This window comes from Aquarana catesbeiana, linkage group LG01 (assembly GCF_042186555.1).
Source record: "Aquarana catesbeiana isolate 2022-GZ linkage group LG01, ASM4218655v1, whole genome shotgun sequence".
Taxonomy (NCBI): Eukaryota; Metazoa; Chordata; class Amphibia; order Anura; family Ranidae; genus Aquarana; species Aquarana catesbeiana.
Window position 1 is genome coordinate 717,397,759 of NC_133324.1, and position 20,644 is coordinate 717,418,402.

Genomic DNA, 20,644 nt, shown 5'->3' on the forward strand with positions numbered 1-20,644 from the left:
ATTGCCCAAAGGGAAGTGAGAGGCCAGTTTGGGGTCCTTTACAATGACCTCCGGGCTCATGATGAAAAATTTTTCAACTATACAAGGATGTCAATTAGAAGGTGAGAACATTTTTTGATGTCAACTTGCAAATGCTGCCAGATATATTTCTCAAAATGTGTATATGCCTGGTCATTATTACTCTTTTTAGTATTTTGAGATTTGAATAGCTCGAAGTGTTAACTAGAACCTAATCAAATTGTTAGAAAAATGTAACTCCATTTGTAAATGTTTGATTTTTACATGGTCAGTGTAGATACTAGCCCTATTTTTTCTCTTTACAGTTTTGATGAATTGTTGGCTTTGCTCTCTAGTCATCTAGAGCGCCAAAACACCAGTTTCAGAAGGAGTATTCCATCTGCTGAAAGACTCATAATAACATTGAGGTAAATGTTCATACCTACTGTTTCTTCTTCTTAACTTCTATGTGGCTTTTGGAGATCCACATCATTCTTTCATCATCTTTACATGCAGTCCAAAAATAACTACTAGCATGTAATTGTGCGTAAGCTTGGTTTTAAAATCTTAACTCTGCCTCTACATCACCTGTGTCTTTCTCCTGCTCCTCTTCTTCCTTCTTCACTTCCTCAGGCACCTCCTTCCTAGCTCTGTTTTTTGGGTTTATTGATGTAGCTTAGTGTCAATATGTATCATTATCCTAAAATGTATGTACTTTTCCATTTTAGGTACCTGGCAACTGGACATTCCTTTTCCAGTTTGCATTTTGAATTTTTGGTTGGCAAAACTACAGTCAGCACTATTGTCCACGAGACCTGCCGAGACATATGGAATGTCCTTAGTGATTTGGTTCTGAAGAAGCCCACTTCCGACGATTGGTGCAAGAAAGCGGAACTTTTCTGGGATCGTTGCAATTTCCCAAATTGTCTAGGGGCAATTGACGGCAAACATATGAGGGTAGTGATGCCCATTGGCAGTGGAACTAAATACTATAATTACAAAAAATATTTTTCTTTTGTCTTACTTGCAGTGGCTGATGCCAATTATTGTTTCAGCTATATAGACATTGGATCATATGGCAGCAGCTCAGACTCAAGTATTTTCCAAAGATCTTCCTTTGGAAGAATGTTGCGGGAAAATGCTCTGGACCTGCCACAGGACTGTCCGTTGCCAGGAACAAATGGGCCGCCAATGCCATTTGTGTTTGTTGGGGATGAGGCCTTTGCTCTCAGTGAGCATCTATTAAGGCCTTATTCAAATCGGTGTTTGAGTGAAGAGAAGCGAATCTTCAATTACCGCTTAACGAGGGCAAGACGAGTGGTAGAATGTTCTTTTGGCATTTTAGCCAACAAGTGGCGTTTGCTCCATACCCCCATTAATTTAAAAATGGAGAATGCAATATCTGCAGTAAAAGCAGCATGTGTTCTTCACAATTTTGTGAGAATTCGTGATGGCTATCTTTTTGAAGATTCCCTCATGCACGATCTGGAAGGTGCACAATGGAGTGCCAGTAGGGGCACCACCAATGGTGCCAGTGTGCGTGAGGGATTCTCATCTTATTTTCTGTCTGCTGCTGGTTCTGTCCCCTGGCAGCAGGATGCCATAGCATAATGTATGTCATGCATTTTCTGTGAATATTATTTTGATGTATGTTATGTTTCAGTGCATCCAAAAGCATAATAACAGGTAGTTTCCTCAAATTAGAAAAAAGGATAAGCCGAAAATGCACAATGTAAACAAAATTATTTTTATTTTATTTTTTTTTGTGCAGGGAAGCACACAAAATTTTTGGGTTATGTGTTTGGGTGAACTACACCATTTTGTTTATTTTTTATCAAGCACAACAAATAGTGAAATAATAAACTATTTCTCTCAGAAAAACACGTAAATAAAATTATTTCAAAAATATAAAAAAATATCTGAATCTTTTTTACAAGACAACTCTTTTTGCAATAAGGCAAAAATAAAGAAATACGTTCCATGAACTTAAAATTACAACAGTTGTTGTTTTGGCCTCCTCAACCAAACAAAAAATAGAGAACAAGTCTTAAACACACCTCAATAATAATTGTAAATTACAATTGCTCGTATGTTTTGTTTTCAGTGGTCCCGGAAACTGAACTATTGGTTGGTCCAGGGAAATCCACTGATGGACCAGGGTAATATTTCCTTGCCAGAAAAGGCGGAACATGACTGGGTGTAGGCTGCCTAAGTTGGTGAGTGGTTGGGGGGCCAAGGGTAGAGGTAGTGGGGTCAGGAATTGGATGCAACATGCGTGGCCTTGAGGGATTCAGTATATTACCATACTGGTCACAGTATGGACGGTTTATTGGTGGAGCATACTGTGTACTTGGAAAGTGAGTGTATTGTTGATAAGGGGGATATTGGGGAAGGGGGGGTTGCATATATGCTGAGGATGTTGTTGGCCCCTCACCCACAAATGATTGAGCAGTTGACATTAAAGCCATCCTGAGTGCATATTTTTTCTCAGGGGGTACCTGTTTACATATGCCTAAAATTACAGTGAGAAATGCTGTGTCTTCACACTGGTTTTCAGCCATTTTAGTGGACATCTGATTGACTACCTCTAAAATTTTATCCATGGGTTTACCAGGCCGGGCACTGACCCTTGAAGACCTTCGCAAAGGCCTAGAGACATTGCTAGGTCCTGGTTCTGCATCCTCCTCATTCATTGAGTTTGATGTTGACCTTGCTTCATCTACGAACAGTTCCTTGTCAACATTGTCTTGGAATTGTTCTTGCTCCTCCTCCTCCGCAGCTTCCTCTGCCTCATCTTCTGCTGCCAAACCCTGTGTGCTGTCTTCCCAGCTTGCTTGGGTTCTGAAATACAAATCACATATTTTTAAAGTAAGTATTACTATTTGATATGTAGAATTCGTAACATATGCCTGCTGATAACTTACTCTCGCATTTCCAACACTGGTTTCAAAAATTCAAGATCTCCGGCATGGGCATATGGGGCTAATCTTTTAGAGCCGGAACCACTCCTTCCTTCTTTTAATTTGCGTAAGTACCGGTTGTAGCAGTCTTTGAGACTTCTCCATCGAGTTTGTAACGAGTGCACTACAAAATATAAAGCAAAGTATACATTTTTTAAAACAAATTTAGTCACTGCCTATAGGTCATTCATTTGCTAGGCTGCATAATTGATATGGATGGTGTTAAAACAACCGCTACATATATTACCCATGACACCTACATAATTTGACATGTGCTGGAGGATGTTGACAGGGCCATCTTTAACATTATTTAATATTATTAGGACCGTGGACAAAAATTATTTGCTGGCCCACACACACAGATTTACTAACCTGCAGCCACAGGTTACAGGAAAGTAACTATATAAATGACACCATCAACACAGATAGTGTTGACATGGGATTACCTCCTGCCAAACCATTGTGATCTCCTGCCAGGAGAAGCGGTCCCCACCAAGAAAAAACAGTGCACACAACCATTGGTTACAGAAAGTGTTAAGCAGCATATATCAACCACTTACTTTTTGTAGAACGTTCTGTGGCTGAGAAAGAGTCCCATGTCTCATAATATATGCGAGCCACCTCCAACCATGCTCTCTCCTTCTTTGCATGATCTTTGTAACCTGGATCTCTGAGGTCATATATTGCCGGACGTTGTCTGACAAGCCTAATAATTTCCTCATTGTCATGCACTTGTCGCTTATTTTTTTTTGCCCTAGGCATGCTTCCTGCTGTCTTCCACACTCACATACATCGATATAGGAAGTGATGTATTTGGGAGGAGCAGAGATCATGTGCTTCCGTAGACTTCCGTGGAAGTCGCAACAAAGTCGCGGTGTCAGACATGTACATACGACTTCATTGCGACTTAATACCTTTCTATGGAGAACAAGTCGCACCGAAGACGGAACAAAGTAGTGCAAGAACCTTTTTTCGAGTCGCTGCAAATTGAGTCGCACCAATGAGAACGGGGACCATTGAAATACATGGGTTTTGACTTGTCATGCGACTTGACATGTGTCAAGTCGCAAAATAAGTCGCACTAGTGGAAACAGAGCCTTAAAGTTTGTCTTATTTTTCCTTTACTTCTAGAGGGAAGAGACCCACTAAAAGTGTTACATTTCCTGTTCCTGTCCTAATGCTGAAAAAAAAAGAAAGAACAAGAAATATGTAAAGCAATTATACTAGTAACTGGTATAAATAAAAAATTGCACTGCAAATCTACTATTAGGAATGCATCTCAAATTACCGAAAAATAGACAGTATTATGTGTGTTTAATAGAAAATACCAAGCATGATAAAAAAAAAGAACTACATCATAAAGTCTTCTCCACATTATTAGGATAAATGGTACACGTCTTTCACAGTCCACAGTCTATTATTTTAGAGTGCATCCCATTTTGTTTCATTTTTAATTAGAAAACATAATCAACGTAAAAGCTTCAGTAGACCAATCATCATAATTTTCCAGCTTTCAGGGATTAACATACCTTTTAATGGAACTGATTTAGGAAACAAAATACCATAATTAACTGCAGAGACTTTTCAAAATGCAAAGTCCCTTCTTTAGGATTATCAAGCTAGGCTCTACATTAAACGAAGGGAAAGTTTCTAAATCGCAATATGTTCCTTTTTTCCAGTTTATTACTTGAACATAGCACACTTCATCTTTCTCTCTAATTTTTATCCTTTTGTAAATTAAAAACATATTGGCCACTTGACTGCATCCCTGTAATGTAAATGTGTTTTAACTATTTTGGATGGCTTTATTTTGGAAACAGAGCAAGGAGAAAAGTTCTAAATGTTATAACCCATAGCAACCATTCAGAACTTAATAATGCACCAACACAAGTATGATACATATACACTCACACACACTATATTGTCAAAAGTATAGGGATGCCTGCCTTTACACGCACATGAACTTTAAATGAGTACCAGTCTTAGTTCGTAGGGTTCAATATTGAGTTGGCCCTCCCTTTGCAGTTATAACAGCTTCAACTCTTCTGGGAAGGCTGTCCACAAGGTTTAGGAGTGTGTCTATGGGAATGTTTGATCATTCTTCCGGAAGCGCAGTTGTGAGGTCAGGTACTGATGTACGAGAAGGCCTGGCTCGCAGTCTCCACTCTAGTTTATCTAAAAGCTGTTGTATCGGGTTGAGGTCAGGACTCTGTGCAGGTCATTCAAGTTCCTCCACCCCAAACTCACTCATTCATGTCTTTATGAACCTTGCTTTGTGCACTGGTCCAAATCATTTGGTGGAGGGGGATTATGGTGTGGGGTTGTTTTTCAGGGGTTGGGCTTGGCTCCTTACTTCCAGTGAGGGGAACTCTTAAGGCGTCAGCAATCCAAGAAATTTTTGACAATTTCATGTTTCCAACTTTGCGGGAACAGATGGCCCCTTCCTTTTCCGTCATGACTGCACACCAGTGCACAAAGCCATAAAGGTCCATAAAGACATGAATGAGCGAGTTGGGGTGAAGGAACTTGACTGGCCTGCACAGAGTCCTGACCTCAACCCAATAGCACATCTTTGGGATGAATTAGAGCAGAGACTGCGATCCAGGTCTTCTTGTCCACATCAGTACCTGACTTCACAAAGCAATGTGAACTGGATACTTTCTAATACAAGTATATGGTACAACAGACACATATCAGGAATATGAAATGTAGGGGCAATATACACTTTAAAGGACTGTTGCAATTTACAATGGAGCTGTTGTGAAAAAAAAATGTGCTATAAGTACAATTTCTGTTGCCCATGGCAACTAAGTGGTCCCATTTTTGCATTACAGGTCTTAAAATAAAATACATACTCTTACTGGTTGATAGGACAAACAACCATTTATGCTGGTCATGCAAAGGATAACTTTATGCCAAATTCAAGCACTATTGAACATTTTTCATTCTCTTTTACGTTTCACGTTTTTCATTCTCTTTTACTCTTCCACGTTTCTTGCAATTGAAATCTGGTTGAAACTGCACTTTTTTGGCCTGCAGTTTTATTGAAATGGTACTATATTTTTGTTTTGTTTGTTTTGAAAATTCGCTGATAAGAATTTCAGAATTTTGAAAATGTATGCATCAATTGTAAGCCTAATGGGTCTCAATTAAAGCTCATTTGGAGTAGATACTAGTTGGTTGAATGGTATATAAATATTTGTGCTTTATCTCCTTTGGACTCCACGGGTGGTGAGGGCTCTGTTTCAACATCTGACCACCTCTGTCTAAGTCATTTTTACTCTCATACTTGGAATTTTTGTTTTCTTTTTCATTACTGATAGTACAGAAGTATAAGGAATGGGACTCTGTGGCTGTCCTGGCACAGCACCTATATACATACAAAATATAATTTTCCAGTACATTGGTGTTGACAAAAGTCAGTATGTTTGCTTTTAATGCTCCCAATACATGTTCTTTTTTTTCCTGACTGTAAGCACCTTATTTATGCTAAAGATGATCATATACTGGAAGTATCTGCTGCTTGGTGGAAGGTTGCATGTTAGAAAAATTAGCTGACCATACCATAACATGCACTATTCACAATGATTGGCAGACATTATCCCTGGAGTATGTTTTTGCTGTCTCTGTTGCTGAAGATGACCACACACAGACCAATGATCAGCCTAAACAAATACTGTATATTTGTTATTTTTTCCAATATATTCAAATGGGACTTTGTTACCAACTTATATTGCAGTGACATATTTATATTAAGAGAATAGGCACAGTGGGTAAACTGCCCAAACTTTCCAAACATGCTGATATGTAGGTGTGATTGCTCTGGACCAATAGGGGTGAGGTATTGATATTATTCAATATATTGTATAATTCAGTCCTCCTACACAGGGCCTGATGCGTAGAAAAGGTGCTGCGTAGTTGGACCTTGTTCTGGTCTCAGGGTGGTAACTTTCTTATGGTCTCCTAGAGAACACTCAGTCAATGGCAAAACTCTGGGGTGGGTATTGAGTAATGCTTAAATCGAAGTAATTATTAAACAAAGGTATAAAACAAAGCCAAAACGTGCTTCCTCAGAGCTAGAGTACAGAAAAGTAGAATGTGACATAAATTAATCATACCATATATATATATACACACACACACAGTTTCTCACAAAAGTGAGTACACCCTTCACGTTTTTGTAAATATTTTATTATATCTTTTCATGTGACAACACTGAAGAAGTGACAATTTGCTACAATGTAAAGTAGTGAATGTACAGCTTGTATAACAGTGTAAATTTGCTGTCCCCTCAAAATAACTCAACACACAGCCATTAATGTCTAAACCGTTGGCAACAAAAGTGAGTACACCCCTAAGTGAAAATGTCCAAATTGGGCCCAATTAGCCATTTTCCCTCCCCGTTGTAATGTGACTCATTAGTGTTACAAGGTCTCAGGTGTGAATAGGGAGCAGGTGTGTTAAATTTAGTGTTATTGCTTTCACTTTCTCATACTGGTCACTGGAAGTTCAACATGGCACCTCATGGCAAAGAACTCTCTGAGGATCTGAAAAACAGAATTGTTGCTCTACATAAAGATGGCCTAGGCCAGGCTATAAGAAGATTGCCAAGACTCTGAAACTGAGCTGCAGCACAGTGGCCAAGACCATACAGCGGTTCCATTCAGAACAGGCCTCGCCATGGTCGACCAAAAAAGTTGAGTGCAAGTGCTCAGCGTCATATCCAAAGGTTGTCTTTAGGAAATAGACATATGAATGCTGCCAGCATTGCTGCAAAAGGTTGAAGGGGTGGGGGTCAGCCTGTCAGTGCTCAGACCATACGCCGCACACTGCATCAAATTGCTTCACATGGCTGTTGTCCCAGAAGGAAGCCTCTTCTAAAGATGATGCACAAGAAACCCCGAAAACAGCTTGCTGAAGACAAGCAGACTAAGGACATGGATTTTTGGATTTTTTTGAAAAAGAAAAACATTTTTGATAAACTTGTTTGGTTCAGATGGTGTCAAGTGTGTGTGGCAGCAACCAGGTGAGGAGTACAAAGACAAGTGTGTCTTGCCTACAGTCAAGCGTGGTGGTGGGAGTGTCATGGTCTGGGGCTGCATGAATGCTGCTGGCACAGCAGAGCTACAGTTCATTGAGGGAACCATGAATGCCAACATGTACTGTGACATATTGAAGCAGAGCATGATCCCCTCCCTTCAGAGACTGGACCGCAGGGCAGTATTCCAACATGATAACGACCCCAAACACACCTCTAAGACGACCACTGCCTTGCTAAAGAAACTCAGGGTAAAGGCCAACCATGTCTCCAGACCTAAACCCTATTGTGCATCTGTGGGGCATCCTCAAAATGGAAGGTGGAGGAGAGCAAGGTCTCTAACATCCACCAGATTTGTGATGTCATCATGGAGGAGTGGAAGAGGACTCCAGTGGCAACCTGTGAAACTCTGGGGAACTCCATACTCAAGAGGGTTAAGGCAGTGCTGGAAAATAATGGTGGCCACACAAAATATTGAGACATTAGGCCCAATTTGGACATTTTCACTTAGGGGTGTACTCACTTTTGTTGCCAGCGGTTTAGACATTAATGGCTGTGTGTTGAGCTATTTTGAGGGGACAGCAAATTTACACTGTTATACAAGCCGTACACTCACTACTTTACATTGTAGCAAAGTGTCATTTCTTTAGTGTTGTCACATAAATAATAATATATTTACAAAAATGTGAGGGGTGTACTCACTTTTGTGAGATACTGTGTATATATATATATATATATATATATATATATATATATATATATATATAAAATGAGAAATATACATATGATATATATATTTGTTATAATTTACTTTTGTGTTATTCTCGTAATACTCTTGTTCAATAAATATTTTGATTTGAACTTTTTGTGTCATGAACATTTTTGTACTGGCACTCCTCAATACCCACCCCCGACTTAAGCTTTCCAAACAGGCTTATATCTAAAATGGTAGAGATTTGAAAGCAAAATCAAAAGTTATTATATTTATGAAAAGATGGTAAGCTTGTAGGAATCGGTTAGCGATTTAGAAGGTTGGTAAATATTTGATGATCCGGAGTAGCCTAGAGAGAGTAGCAAAAGAGAGAGATGTGAGGGAGTGCTGGTGACCACAGAGAAGAAAAGGAGAGGTTTGTGAGTGGAGTAAAGTTTCCATTGTTTAGTTACATACAGACGAAACAGGAAATATAGGAATGGTTTAAAAAGTTAAATTATACATGTAAGAAAAAGGTCTTTGAATTGTATTCTGTGGACTAAGAGACAGCCATTGTAAAGACTGACAAAGATGAAAACCTATGATGAGAAAACATGATTTTCAAGCCTACATATTTCTTCTAGTACTGATGACCCTTAATGGAAAGCACCCATCTCCTCTATAACAGTTATCCATTCTAATATAATTCAAATAAAACATATTGTCTGGTAAGCAATAGCCATATTTGCACAGAAGACAGTAAAGCCAGTCAACTTATGATGAAGAAAGCTATAAAGAAACCATATTCACATGTATATCTAGTCAGAGCCAAGATAAGCTCAATTTCTCTCTCTCTCCTCAATAATGATTGAATGATTTAGTTTACTTGACATGACTTCACTGCATGTCTCCTTATTTCACACTTTGTTGAAACAGACTCATTGCTGTCTGAGAACAGAATGTATTTACATATCATTGATAATCAAGTCAAGTTAGGTGATAGAGCCAAATGGAAGCCATCTTGTTTTTGGGGTTGTGATGGAAGTTTCTGTTTGAGGATGTTAATCATGTACTTTACATATGACAGATAAGGGGTTTCTAAAGCATTTAGTGATAGCAACTCATCTATCTGCATTGCTAATACAGCTAATGACTGCAGAGTATGCATTCAATTTTAGCAGCAGGCAATGCTGGATATCATTAAATACAAACTAGCTATAGACAGTAATTAATTTTAAACCAACATTTCATGTACTTACAGGGACTTTGTCATCTGTTCTAATTTTTATAAATGATGCTAATTATTTATAGGATAGGAGGTGCTGCCCAAATCCCTGAATTAGACAAGCTACACAAAGATTTCCTCTATTTAGGACTTTGGGGGGCAGTAACTCCTCAAAAATCAATCAGTGTTGAAAAAGTATTACATTTTATTAGAAAAGTTAAAAAGCAGATAGGAGAAACATGATGATAAAATCACAATGGATGTATATACAGATGTGGATACAGAACGCATGACATACAAAAGACCACTGACTTTGTCGGGTAATATATACAACAGAGAGTGGCCAATGCCTTTCAAGTTTACAACATTGATCCTCTTCTTCAGGGGCAAGTGGTTCTAGAGAGAGCATTTTATGTCATGTGGTATGCGTGGAATATCATTGATATCTCATCCTATTAAAAACCATGTAAAAAGTTGCTGCCATGAACCATTCAGATGAGTCCAACAGGTGGGGGTGCACGGCAAGCCCAGCCAAAACCACCCACAGAGGGCACTCTGCGTCAGCCCCCCATGAAAAACACACCACAACAGGGATTGATACAACCGGTGTTTCTTTTTGCTCGATGGATTAGAGCAGTAAAGGCAAAATCACCAAAGTCACAACCTATGGCGTGGGATGTTCAGAATAACATCTAAAATACGCTGTTATCCTGCAGTACAGCTTTGTGTCTGTTCAGTTCAGATAGTGCTAATACACAGCAGGCGGTGCCTTTACTGCTGTAATCCATTTTACTGCTGTAATCCATCCAGCATAAAGAGAGACACCGGCTGTATCAATCCCTGTTGTGGTGTGTTTTTCATGGGGGGGCTGACGCAGAGTGCCCTCTGTTGGTGGTTTTGGCTGGGCTTGCCGTGCACCCCTACCTGTTGGACTCTTCTGAATGGTTCATGGCAGCAACGTTTTCCATGGTTTTTAATAGGATGCAATAGCAATGATATTCCACGCAAACCACATGACATAAAATGCTCTCTCTAGAACCATTTGCCCCTGAAGAAGAGGATCAATGTTGTAAACTTGAAACGCATTGGGCATTCTCTGTTGTATATATTACCCGACAGAGTCAGTGGTCTTTTGTATGTCATGTGTTCTGTATCCACATCTGTATATACATCCATTGTGATTTTATCATCATGTTTCTCCTATCTGCTTTTTAACTTTTCTAATAAAATGTAATACTTTTTCAACACTGTTTGATTTTTGAGGAGTTACTGCCCCCCAAAGTCTTAAATAGAGGAAATCTTTTCAGGGCTTGTCATCTGTTCTGGAATTCAATAAATGTATCTCTCTGGATGAATCAAGCTGCTATGGGAAATTTAGTTGCATTTATAATTACAATAATAATTATCAGTCGTCTCCCATATATATTACAAGTATTAAAAGAAAATACCAAGTATACAAGGGCCCATACAATATTAGAAAAGTTTAATGGCAATTTTTTGCAGTAGTATTTCAAGTAATAAGCAATTCAGATGTATTTAATGGTGTTGTCCCATATAGCACCCTTTTGCCCATTAACAATTACAGAACGTGACACTTCATCACAGTTTGTTCTGCTTTCTAACAGGGCTTCAGGGAACTGCTGGCTTATAAAATATCAGCACATTTACTTTCATGATTCATAAATGTATATTTCAAGTGAAGGGTTTAATTATAGTCAACGTACATAATAGCCATGTGATGAATAAGTCGTGAGAAGCTGTAACTGACTTGTCCTGATGTTTGAGGAGATATGTGTAGGCAGGTCCCTGGTGCCTATGTCTTAATTCCTGCATTGATGCCCCTAGTGATCTCCAAGATCTGTCTTACACAGACATTCCAGGCAGTGCTAGATCCCAAGTCGTTTCACTGACCTCAATGCTCTGCCATGTCTTCCTAGAATCAGCAATGCGAAGAGCACCATGGCAGTTGATAACCGAGACAGTCTGCGAATTCCCAAACCAACACAGCTTGAGCGATTTAAATATTTGTTAAAATGCCTTAGCATTTCAAATGAACTCTACCTGCGATGGCACATCAGTTACAGACACTGCAGATTTCCAGTGTATAAATAAGCGTACAGAGCGTACCGTATATCATCTCACCCTAGGTTCCTCCGTCTGTCAGTTACAGTGTCTGCTGAGCAGTTAGACTTGCACTAATTCACCACATTGAACTGCTCTGCGTTAAAGCCCCAGTGTGTGCTACACACATCACAGGAACATGGGGTTATGAGCACGTCTGTCGTGCTGCTTTTGTGATTGATCTGTGCTGGAATCAGGCTTGTGAGAACAGGGAAAAGACACTTACTTAAAGACAAAGCATCACCCAACCACTGCTTTACTTTACCACGATGGATGCGAAGCAGATGAAAACCCAAGCCAGCAACTTCCTTTACAAGATAAATGTGAAGGGATAATTTGACTGCATGGAACAAATTGTCAGAGTCAGCCACAGCGGCAAAATGATACATAAGGAAAGAAAAATGAATTTACATGGTGGCGTCGGCAAATGTTTGCTCTAATGATTCCTTTTTGTTACCATGGAAATCTGCAGAGCATCGCGGCGAGGGAGGGAGAAAGAGAGAGGTTCCTTTTTACACAAGAGCCGAAAAAGCGCTGAGGTTCACAAGCGACAGAATGCTTTGTTTTACAAAACTGTTTAACGTGTCTAGTCTCTTCGATGTTTTCAATTGTTCTGCGCCAAAATAACTCTCTGTTATAACATCCCTGCTTTAAATCAATTCAAGAGCATAAGGATACATATATCTCAAGGTCCTTAATGATTCACTCCAACACAATAGATCTTTGTTTATTCCTACATAAACACAGCTCAATCACCTAGTAATCAACCGTGAGCTATGGCTTTTCTCAAACCCTTTCAGTGCTGAGGGGGGGGGGGGGGGGTGACCTGCTGCGTAGGCCTTTCTCTTCATTTCTAGATAACACAATAAAGCACTATCATCTTACCTCCATTATTTATGTGTATGTAACCGTAGCTTTGATTTAAAGTCTCTTAACCCAGGCTACGCCTTTGAAATGCAGGAAGATGACAGAAAGAATTAGGCTATAATAACCTGTCACATAATGTGATTATTGCTACCGGAGCGACACATCATGCTGGGATGGATTACAAGCAAGATGACACTTCCCTACAGGCCACCTGCTGCATTATTATTAATAAACAACTTGTCCTAAAAAAAATAATCTATACTAAAAGCAAGAAAATAGATGGAAGCTTCTGAGCCCTGGGTGGCAAACACAGAACTCCTTAATCCTCATAATGATCAATGAAAATTATTGTTACAATGTTTTTTTTTTGTTTTTTTTTTGCAGACAAATGAAAGCTGTTTCATTTGTATAAAATACATTACGCTTTGATGTTGGCTTGGAAATGAAAACTGTGCACGTTACAAGAAAATAAAAGCTAGCTAAAAGGATATTACGCACAAAATAAATTTGCATGTCAAATATTTAATCATTTTGACTTAAACTATCAAAAATGTTTGGCATAATTAATAAGGCAAAAGAACAAAATGTATTTCTCGCAAATGATCCGTAGTCATCTTTCGGTGAAAGTCTAATTAGCTACCTCGGGACTATTTGTTAGAGGTATTTACATAGCACTGACAATTTATGCAGCTCTTTACATATATTGTACATTCTCATCAGTCCTTGCCCTCAAGGAGCTTACAATCTAAGGTCTCCGTCTTACATTCATACATATACATACTAGGGCCAATTTGGACAGGAGCCAATTAGCCTACCAGCATGTCTTTGGAGTGTGGGAGGAAACCAGAGGAAACTTACAAAAGCATAAGGAGAACATTCAAACTCCATGGAGATTGTGTCCTGAATGAGATTCAAATTGAAGACCCTAGTGCTGCAAGAAAAAATACTAACCACTAAGCTATTGTCCTAAAAAAAAAAAAAAACCTTTGGCCGATTATAGTTCTAGTATTAATTTAGAAACAAAGCACATTATTTTGCTACTTTTATTATGATATTAAAATGATGTTGCTGGTACTACACATGGTTAAGAGCAATGAATTTAAAGCAGAAGTTTGGGGTTTGCAAATGAGTAAACATATCTACTACCCTCTATGTGCAGCATTGGTGTGATACTGCAGCTGTCCCATGTTGGCTCTAAGCCCAATTACTGAGCGATCACATGCCCAGCTTTCAGTCTGCTCCTGCAACACTCACTGACGCTCTAGGCAGGGCAAAAGGCGGTATACAGCTTGCTCCAGCTCTAAGCCTCATGAGAGGCAGAGCCAGCTGCCAATCAGACAGCTGCGTGGATCTCAACAAAATGATCGTGATCTTTCCAGAGCCTGAAGCAGCTCCATCACATTAGCTGATAGCGGGCTACAGCCCGCTGTCAGTTGTTTCTTGGTCACAGGAGAACAAAAGTAATTGAACTCCTGTGACACACAAAAGAAGTGTGGCCAAAAAAGCATTGGTCATAATTCTCTTTTAAGTTTTTTTATTTTTTTTATTTGTATTATGTGCATTTTCAACCACTTGCCAACCAGCCGCTGCAGTTGTACTGCAGCAGAATGGCACGGCTGGGCGAAATGAGGTTATGTAACGCTGCTTCGCCCTGTGGCCACTAGGGGCGCATGCGCCCCCTGCTCACCCATGGAGCCAATGCGAGTGCCCGGCGGTCACGATCACTGCCGGGCTCCCGTGATAAACATACAGTTTCCGGTTCTTTGAGGGGAGAAGTGACTGATCGTCTGTTCATACAGAGTTTGAACAGCGATCTGTCGTCTCCCCTACACAGTCCCCTCCCCCTTCAGTTAGAACACACACTAGTTAACCTCTTGATCGCCCCCTAGTGTTAACTCCTTCTCTGCCAGTGACATTTTCACAGTAATCAATGCATTTTTATAGCACTGATCGCTGTAAAAATGCCAATGGTCCGACGTGTTCACCATAATGACGCAGTCCCGATAAAAATCGTAGATTGCCGTCACTACTAGTAAAAAAAAGAAAATAATAATGAATGGTGCCATAAAACTACCCCCTATTTTGTAGACATTATAACTTTTGCGAAAACCAATCAATATACGCTTATTGCATTTTTTTTTTACCAAAAATATGTAGAAGAATTTTATATATTTTTGGGGGATATTTATTATAGCAAAAAGTAAACAGTATTGAGTTTTTTTTCAAAATTGTCGCTCTTTTTTTGTTTATAGCGCAAAAAATAAAAACTGCAGAGGTGATCAAATACCGCCAAAAGAAAGCTCTATTTGTGGGGAAAAAAAGGATGTCAATTTTGTTTGGGTGCAACGTCGCACGAATTGTCAGTTAAAGCGACACAGTGCAGAATCGCAAAAAGTGCTCTGGTCAGGAAGGGGGTAAAATCTTCCAGGGCTGAAGCGGTTAACCACACACTTCAATAGCTACATACATTTAAAGTGATACTGAACAAACACTTAATTTACATTGTCCTTTCTATTTCTGTATGTGGATGAAGGAACTGTATATATTTTATTTAAAAAAAGTACCTTTTTCCTAATCTATATAAAGCTGTCACATGACCCAGCTTTTTCCCAGCCTGTCTGCAGGAAAACAAAAGTAAAAGCTTCTAGTCCTCTGCTGCTGGTCACATGAAAAATAGCCTTTAGAAAACAAAGTAAAAATAAAAAAATGAATATCGATAAACTGATTTAAATTGTCATACAAATACAAAATTACTTAGAATTAAATCTTTATTATTTTTGGCAATGCCATTATGTGGGCGGATTTCTGCCAGTCACAGGATGTGTCAAGCCCCTCTAGCTTGTGTCTTAGAATAAGAGGAATTTGAAGCATTCGCCAATCTACAAGTAATATCCCACCCCGTTGTGTTTAGCTGGTTAGTGGGCATGGAGGAGGAGGGAGGGAGAGGACTGTCATTTACCACTGTGTTTACACCCACTAGTCACATGGGCTGCTCAGATGTGATTGGGAAGAAATGCTCAGCATAGAAACTCACTGAAATCTGAGCATGTGCAGAACTGCCAACAACGCTCTGCAAAATCCCTAGCTGAATTTGGGACTTGGACATAAAGAGGAGATAGAGATCAGCAGGATCAACCAGGTTTTTTGAAGAATACAGAAAAATAATGTCATAGTGACTGAGTGAGTATAAACAACATGTAACACATCTACTGTAAAAAAAAACTTTGCTTACCAACATAAAAAATAAAGTATAACCACTCACTAAGGAAAGGTGGGGAAGAAGAAGGATAATTAGTGTCAGCTATGGGTTAAATAGAAATATATTATTTTTCCTTTTGTAGGTTTTCTGCAGCTCCTGCCATTACCAGATCATAGAACAAGTCTGCAATCTGCAGTAATGGGTCAGGCAGTATAGGGGTTTACAGTGTTACACTGAATATTCACTGTAACTGAATACAGTGATCATTAAAACAGAATCCACTCTGATTGACTCCCACTTGTTAAACCAGGGCATAGGCTATCTATCAACAGTGGGTGCCAGTGGGAACTAGTGCGGGCCACTGGGGTGGCAGTGAAGTCTAGAAAGCTTAGATGAAGTCTTCTGTCACGTTTGTAGAACATAAGAAGCCCAAAACTGGTTAAGCAAGAAGTTCAATATGACTAAGATCAATGTGAAACATACAATATCTGCTAAAGAGCAAACATTATTCAAACTACATTTAAAGAGGAACTGCAGTCTGCTCACATGATTTGTAAAAAAAAAAAAACATCTTTGGCATTCTGAAGCTTCCCTTCAATCACTTTGCATATTATTTTATATTCAGTGGGGACGGAAAGTATTCAGACCCCCTTAAATTTTTCACTCTTTGTTATATTGCAGCCATTTGCTAAAATCATTTAAGTTCATTTTTTTCCTCATTAATGTACACACAGCACCCCATATTGACAGAAAAACACAGAATTGTTGACATTTTTGCAGATTTATTACAAAAGAAAAACTGAAATATCACATGGTCCTAAGTATTCAGACCCTTTGCTCAGTATTTAGTAGAAGCACCCTTTTGATCTAATACAGCCATGAGTCTTTTTGGGAAAGATGCAACAAGTTTTTCACACCTGGATTTGGGGATCCTCTGCCATTCCTCCTTACAGATCCTCTCCAGTTCTGTCAGGTTGGATGGTAAACGTTGGTGGATAGCCATTTTTAGGTCTCTCCAGAGATGCTCAATTGGGTTCAAGTCAGGGCTCTGACTGGGCCATTCAAGAACAGTCACGGAGTTGTTGTGAAGCCACTCCTTCATTATTTTAGCTGTGTGCTTAGGGTCATTGTCTTGTTGGAAGGTAAACCTTCGGCCCAGTCTGAGGTCCTGAGCACTCTGGAGAAGGTTTTCATCCAGGATATCCCTGTACTTGGCCGCATTCATCTTTCCCTTGATTGCAGCCAGTCGTCCTGTCCCTGCAGCTGAAAAAAACCCCCACAGCATGATGCTGCCACCACCATGCTTCACTGTTGGGACTGTATTGGACAGGTGATGAGCAGTGCCTGGTTTTCTCCACACATACCGCTTAGAATTAAGGCTAAAAGGTTCTATCTTGGTCTCATCAGACCAGAGAATCTTATTTCTCACCATCTTGGAGTCCTTCGGGTGTTTTTTAGCAAACTCCATGCGGGCTTTCATGTGTCTTGCACTGAGGAGAGGCTTCCGTCGGGCCACTCTGCCATAAAGCCCTGACTGGTGGAGGGCTGCAGTGATGGTTGACTTTCTACAACTTTCTCCCATCTCCCGACTGCATCTCTGGAGCTCAGGCACAGTGATCTTTGAGTTCTTCTTTACCTCTCTCAAAAAGGCTCTTCTCCCCCGATAGCTCAGTTTGGCCAGACGACCAGCTCTAGGAAGGGTTCTGGTCGTCCCAAACATCTCCCATTTAAGGATTATGGAGGCCACTGTGCTCTTAGGAACCTTAAGTGCAGCAGAATTTTTTTTGTAACCTTGGCCAGATCTGTGCCTTGCCACAATTCTGTCTCTGAGCTCTTCAGGCAGTTCCTTTGACCTCATGATTCTCATTTTCTCTGACATGCACTGTGAGCTAAATGCAAAAATGTCAACAATTCTGTGTTTTTTCTGTCAATATGGGGTGCTGTGTGAACATTAATGAGGAAAAAAATGAACTTAAATGATTTTAGCAAATGGCTGCAAAATAACAAAGAGTGAAAAATTTAAGAGGGTCTGAATACTTTCCGTCCCCACTGTATATTGTTATTCTGTACTTGACAAATATGCTGCAGAAATCTCCCTCCACTGACTCTGGCTGCATCCATTTTAACTGTGGGCAGCTGAAGCTGCTGCCTGTTCACTTTCTGGATTTACCCAGACACACAGAGACATACCTCCAGCTCTGCAGCTCTCATTGGCCCTCTTATGACTCACCCCCCTCCCTTCCTGGCAGAGAGCTGTGCATAATGTCATAAGCCCAGGCTTTTTTCCACATAAGAAACAGGAAGATGGCTGTATAAGGTATTTACAGTACTGGCAGAAAAAAAAAATCCAAAGTTAAAACAACAAGGGCAGAAGATGAAAAGATGAAAAAAATTACTGACGTTCCGCTTTAAGTGATGAGAGGTGAAACTGCATTTGTTGCTATAGCTTTCTACACCCAAAAAACATAATTATGGAGTTTTGCACTACATATTTAACTTAGTTTGTTTTATATACTATTTACTATCTCTTTCCTGCAGTTTGTTTATGACTTCTAGAGATACCGATTTTGCATTTTTAAGTGTTAAAAGCTAAAATAAATTATCTTTGGGTGGCAGCAGTAGCTGTTATGACAGGCTGAAAGGGAGGAGATCAGAAGAGGCAAAAACTGTTTTCACAGCTTTAGATGGTGTGAGATGAGTGACAGGTTAAGAAGCTGAGCTTTGTCCATCGAAGGGGATTTCTCATTCGCTAGGTTTTATATCAGTCTAATGCACAGATGGGATCTCTGACCTCTATTTTCCCATTATCTATACATTGGTATGGAGATAGAGACATGTATTTGAGAATTACAGAAAGGCTTTATTGCCCCGAGTGACATTCATTCTAAGCAGACTAGGTAGGCAGCGAGAAGACAAGAGGAGAGCAGACAAGGGGAAAACAAAAGGAGGTGAGAAGGGAGTGATATACAATTGAAGACAGAGATGGCACAGAAATATACGAAGCAGGAAAACTTTAGAAACAGCAAGGACATAAGAAGTGGACAAACGCTGAGTAAAAAGGGAAGGTTGTAGTTCAGTCTTACACAGGAGAATCAGAAAAGGATACAGAAGCAAAAGCAATATACTTGTTCCAGGTCAAGGATTCAGAAAGTACTGAATCCAGTGGATCAGTATGGTTGACATGCATCTAGGAGTTCAGATAGCAGGTCAGCAATGACAGCCTACGCATATATTTCCATATAGGATTTACTTTAAGTAAAGGTCAGTGAAAGACAAATCTAAAGGTAATGAACAAATCAATACTGCAAAAATGTATGCAATTGTATCTAAAGAAAACAATATGTTCCTACATGGGGGGAATATATATGCATTGTCAACCTAAAAGGTATCATTTAACAAGACTATACCCAAAGATAATAGCTCCAAAAGTGATGTAATATGCAGAGTGTAAAAATATAAATTCCCTCTTTTACCATCATGAATCCAGCTAAATTTGGCTTTGCATTTCTGTTTCCTGCTTTTTCCCATTGTGTTTTCTGCTCAGTTTGTCTATCCTGGTGTTTTGTTAAAGTGGTTGTACACCCTATATTAAGGCTTACCTGTAGGTGCTGGAAATATCTCCTAAACCTCCACGGTTTAGGAGATATTTAAAATAAAGCCATCCGCCGATGTCTATGGTGCATGCGCACTTTAGAAAGGGCAGATAGTGCCGTTTCTAAAGGGGGCCATGCCGGCCAGTCACAGAGCCACGGGCCCCACAAAACCCCTCCCCCTACACACACCCTCCAAATCACATCAAATAGTGAGTGCGTTCAGTCAAATTTCATGAAAACAGTACAAGGGTCTTAAAGGGGCATTAAATACCAGGGTTGCATTACATACAGAGTGCAGAGTTGTCACTTGTAAACACAGAAACCAGACTTCTGTGTTTACAAGTGATAGTGGTGAGCAGGCACCAAAGGGTCTGAGCCAGAGGTGGTGGAACTGAGTTCCACCAAGTTCTCCCTGAAAAAAAGCCCTGTTAGTAACTCTTCCTGAGTTTTTTGAGTATGCTGGTGTGCTACATGACTTTGTGTTTATTAGTCTACAAGCCACCACTTCTATGTATCTGGGAATCCTGTTTCACTTTCCTATCTTTTTTTTTTTTTTTTTTTTTTTTTACAATCAGAGTTTATTAAAAGTTTATATAGCATACAAATTGACAAATAACATTTGTCTAGTTGGGCACACAGAAATATTTTTTTTTTTTATTGAAAGCCTATGGCGTGCAAAACACACCCAAAAACTTCACACAGTGAGACAAACGTGACAAAAACAAGACGTGACCAGACTACATAGGTTTAAAATAAATAAAAAGTGGGGAAAGGGATAGTGAAGAGGAGAGTGAAAAGAAGTGGCCATTGTGTAACACAATGACCAGGCCCTCCGGCCAGGAATAAAAAATTCCTCTGGTCCTAGCCAAAAGGCCCGGCCCAAGAGGCAGGTGCTAAAAAAGCTGTGTTATGGTGCAGTGACCATGGTGCCCAAAATCAAAGTGACTCCCACT

General features: G+C 39.7%; 1 protein-coding gene across 1 annotated transcript; it reads right to left on the reverse strand.

Annotated features, from left to right (window-relative positions):
• Positions 1–231: 231 nt before the first annotated feature.
• Positions 232–3,218, reverse strand: LOC141111718 (uncharacterized). The gene is made up of 2 exons (XM_073603863.1): positions 2,922–3,218; positions 232–2,838 (listed from the first exon to the last, which is right to left on the reverse strand). The coding sequence occupies exons 1-2, from the start codon at positions 2,927–2,929 to the stop codon at positions 2,073–2,075; spliced, it is 774 nt and encodes a 257-aa protein (XP_073459964.1). The 5' UTR covers positions 2,930–3,218; the 3' UTR covers positions 232–2,072.
• Between the last annotated feature and the right edge of the window lie 17,426 nt (positions 3,219–20,644).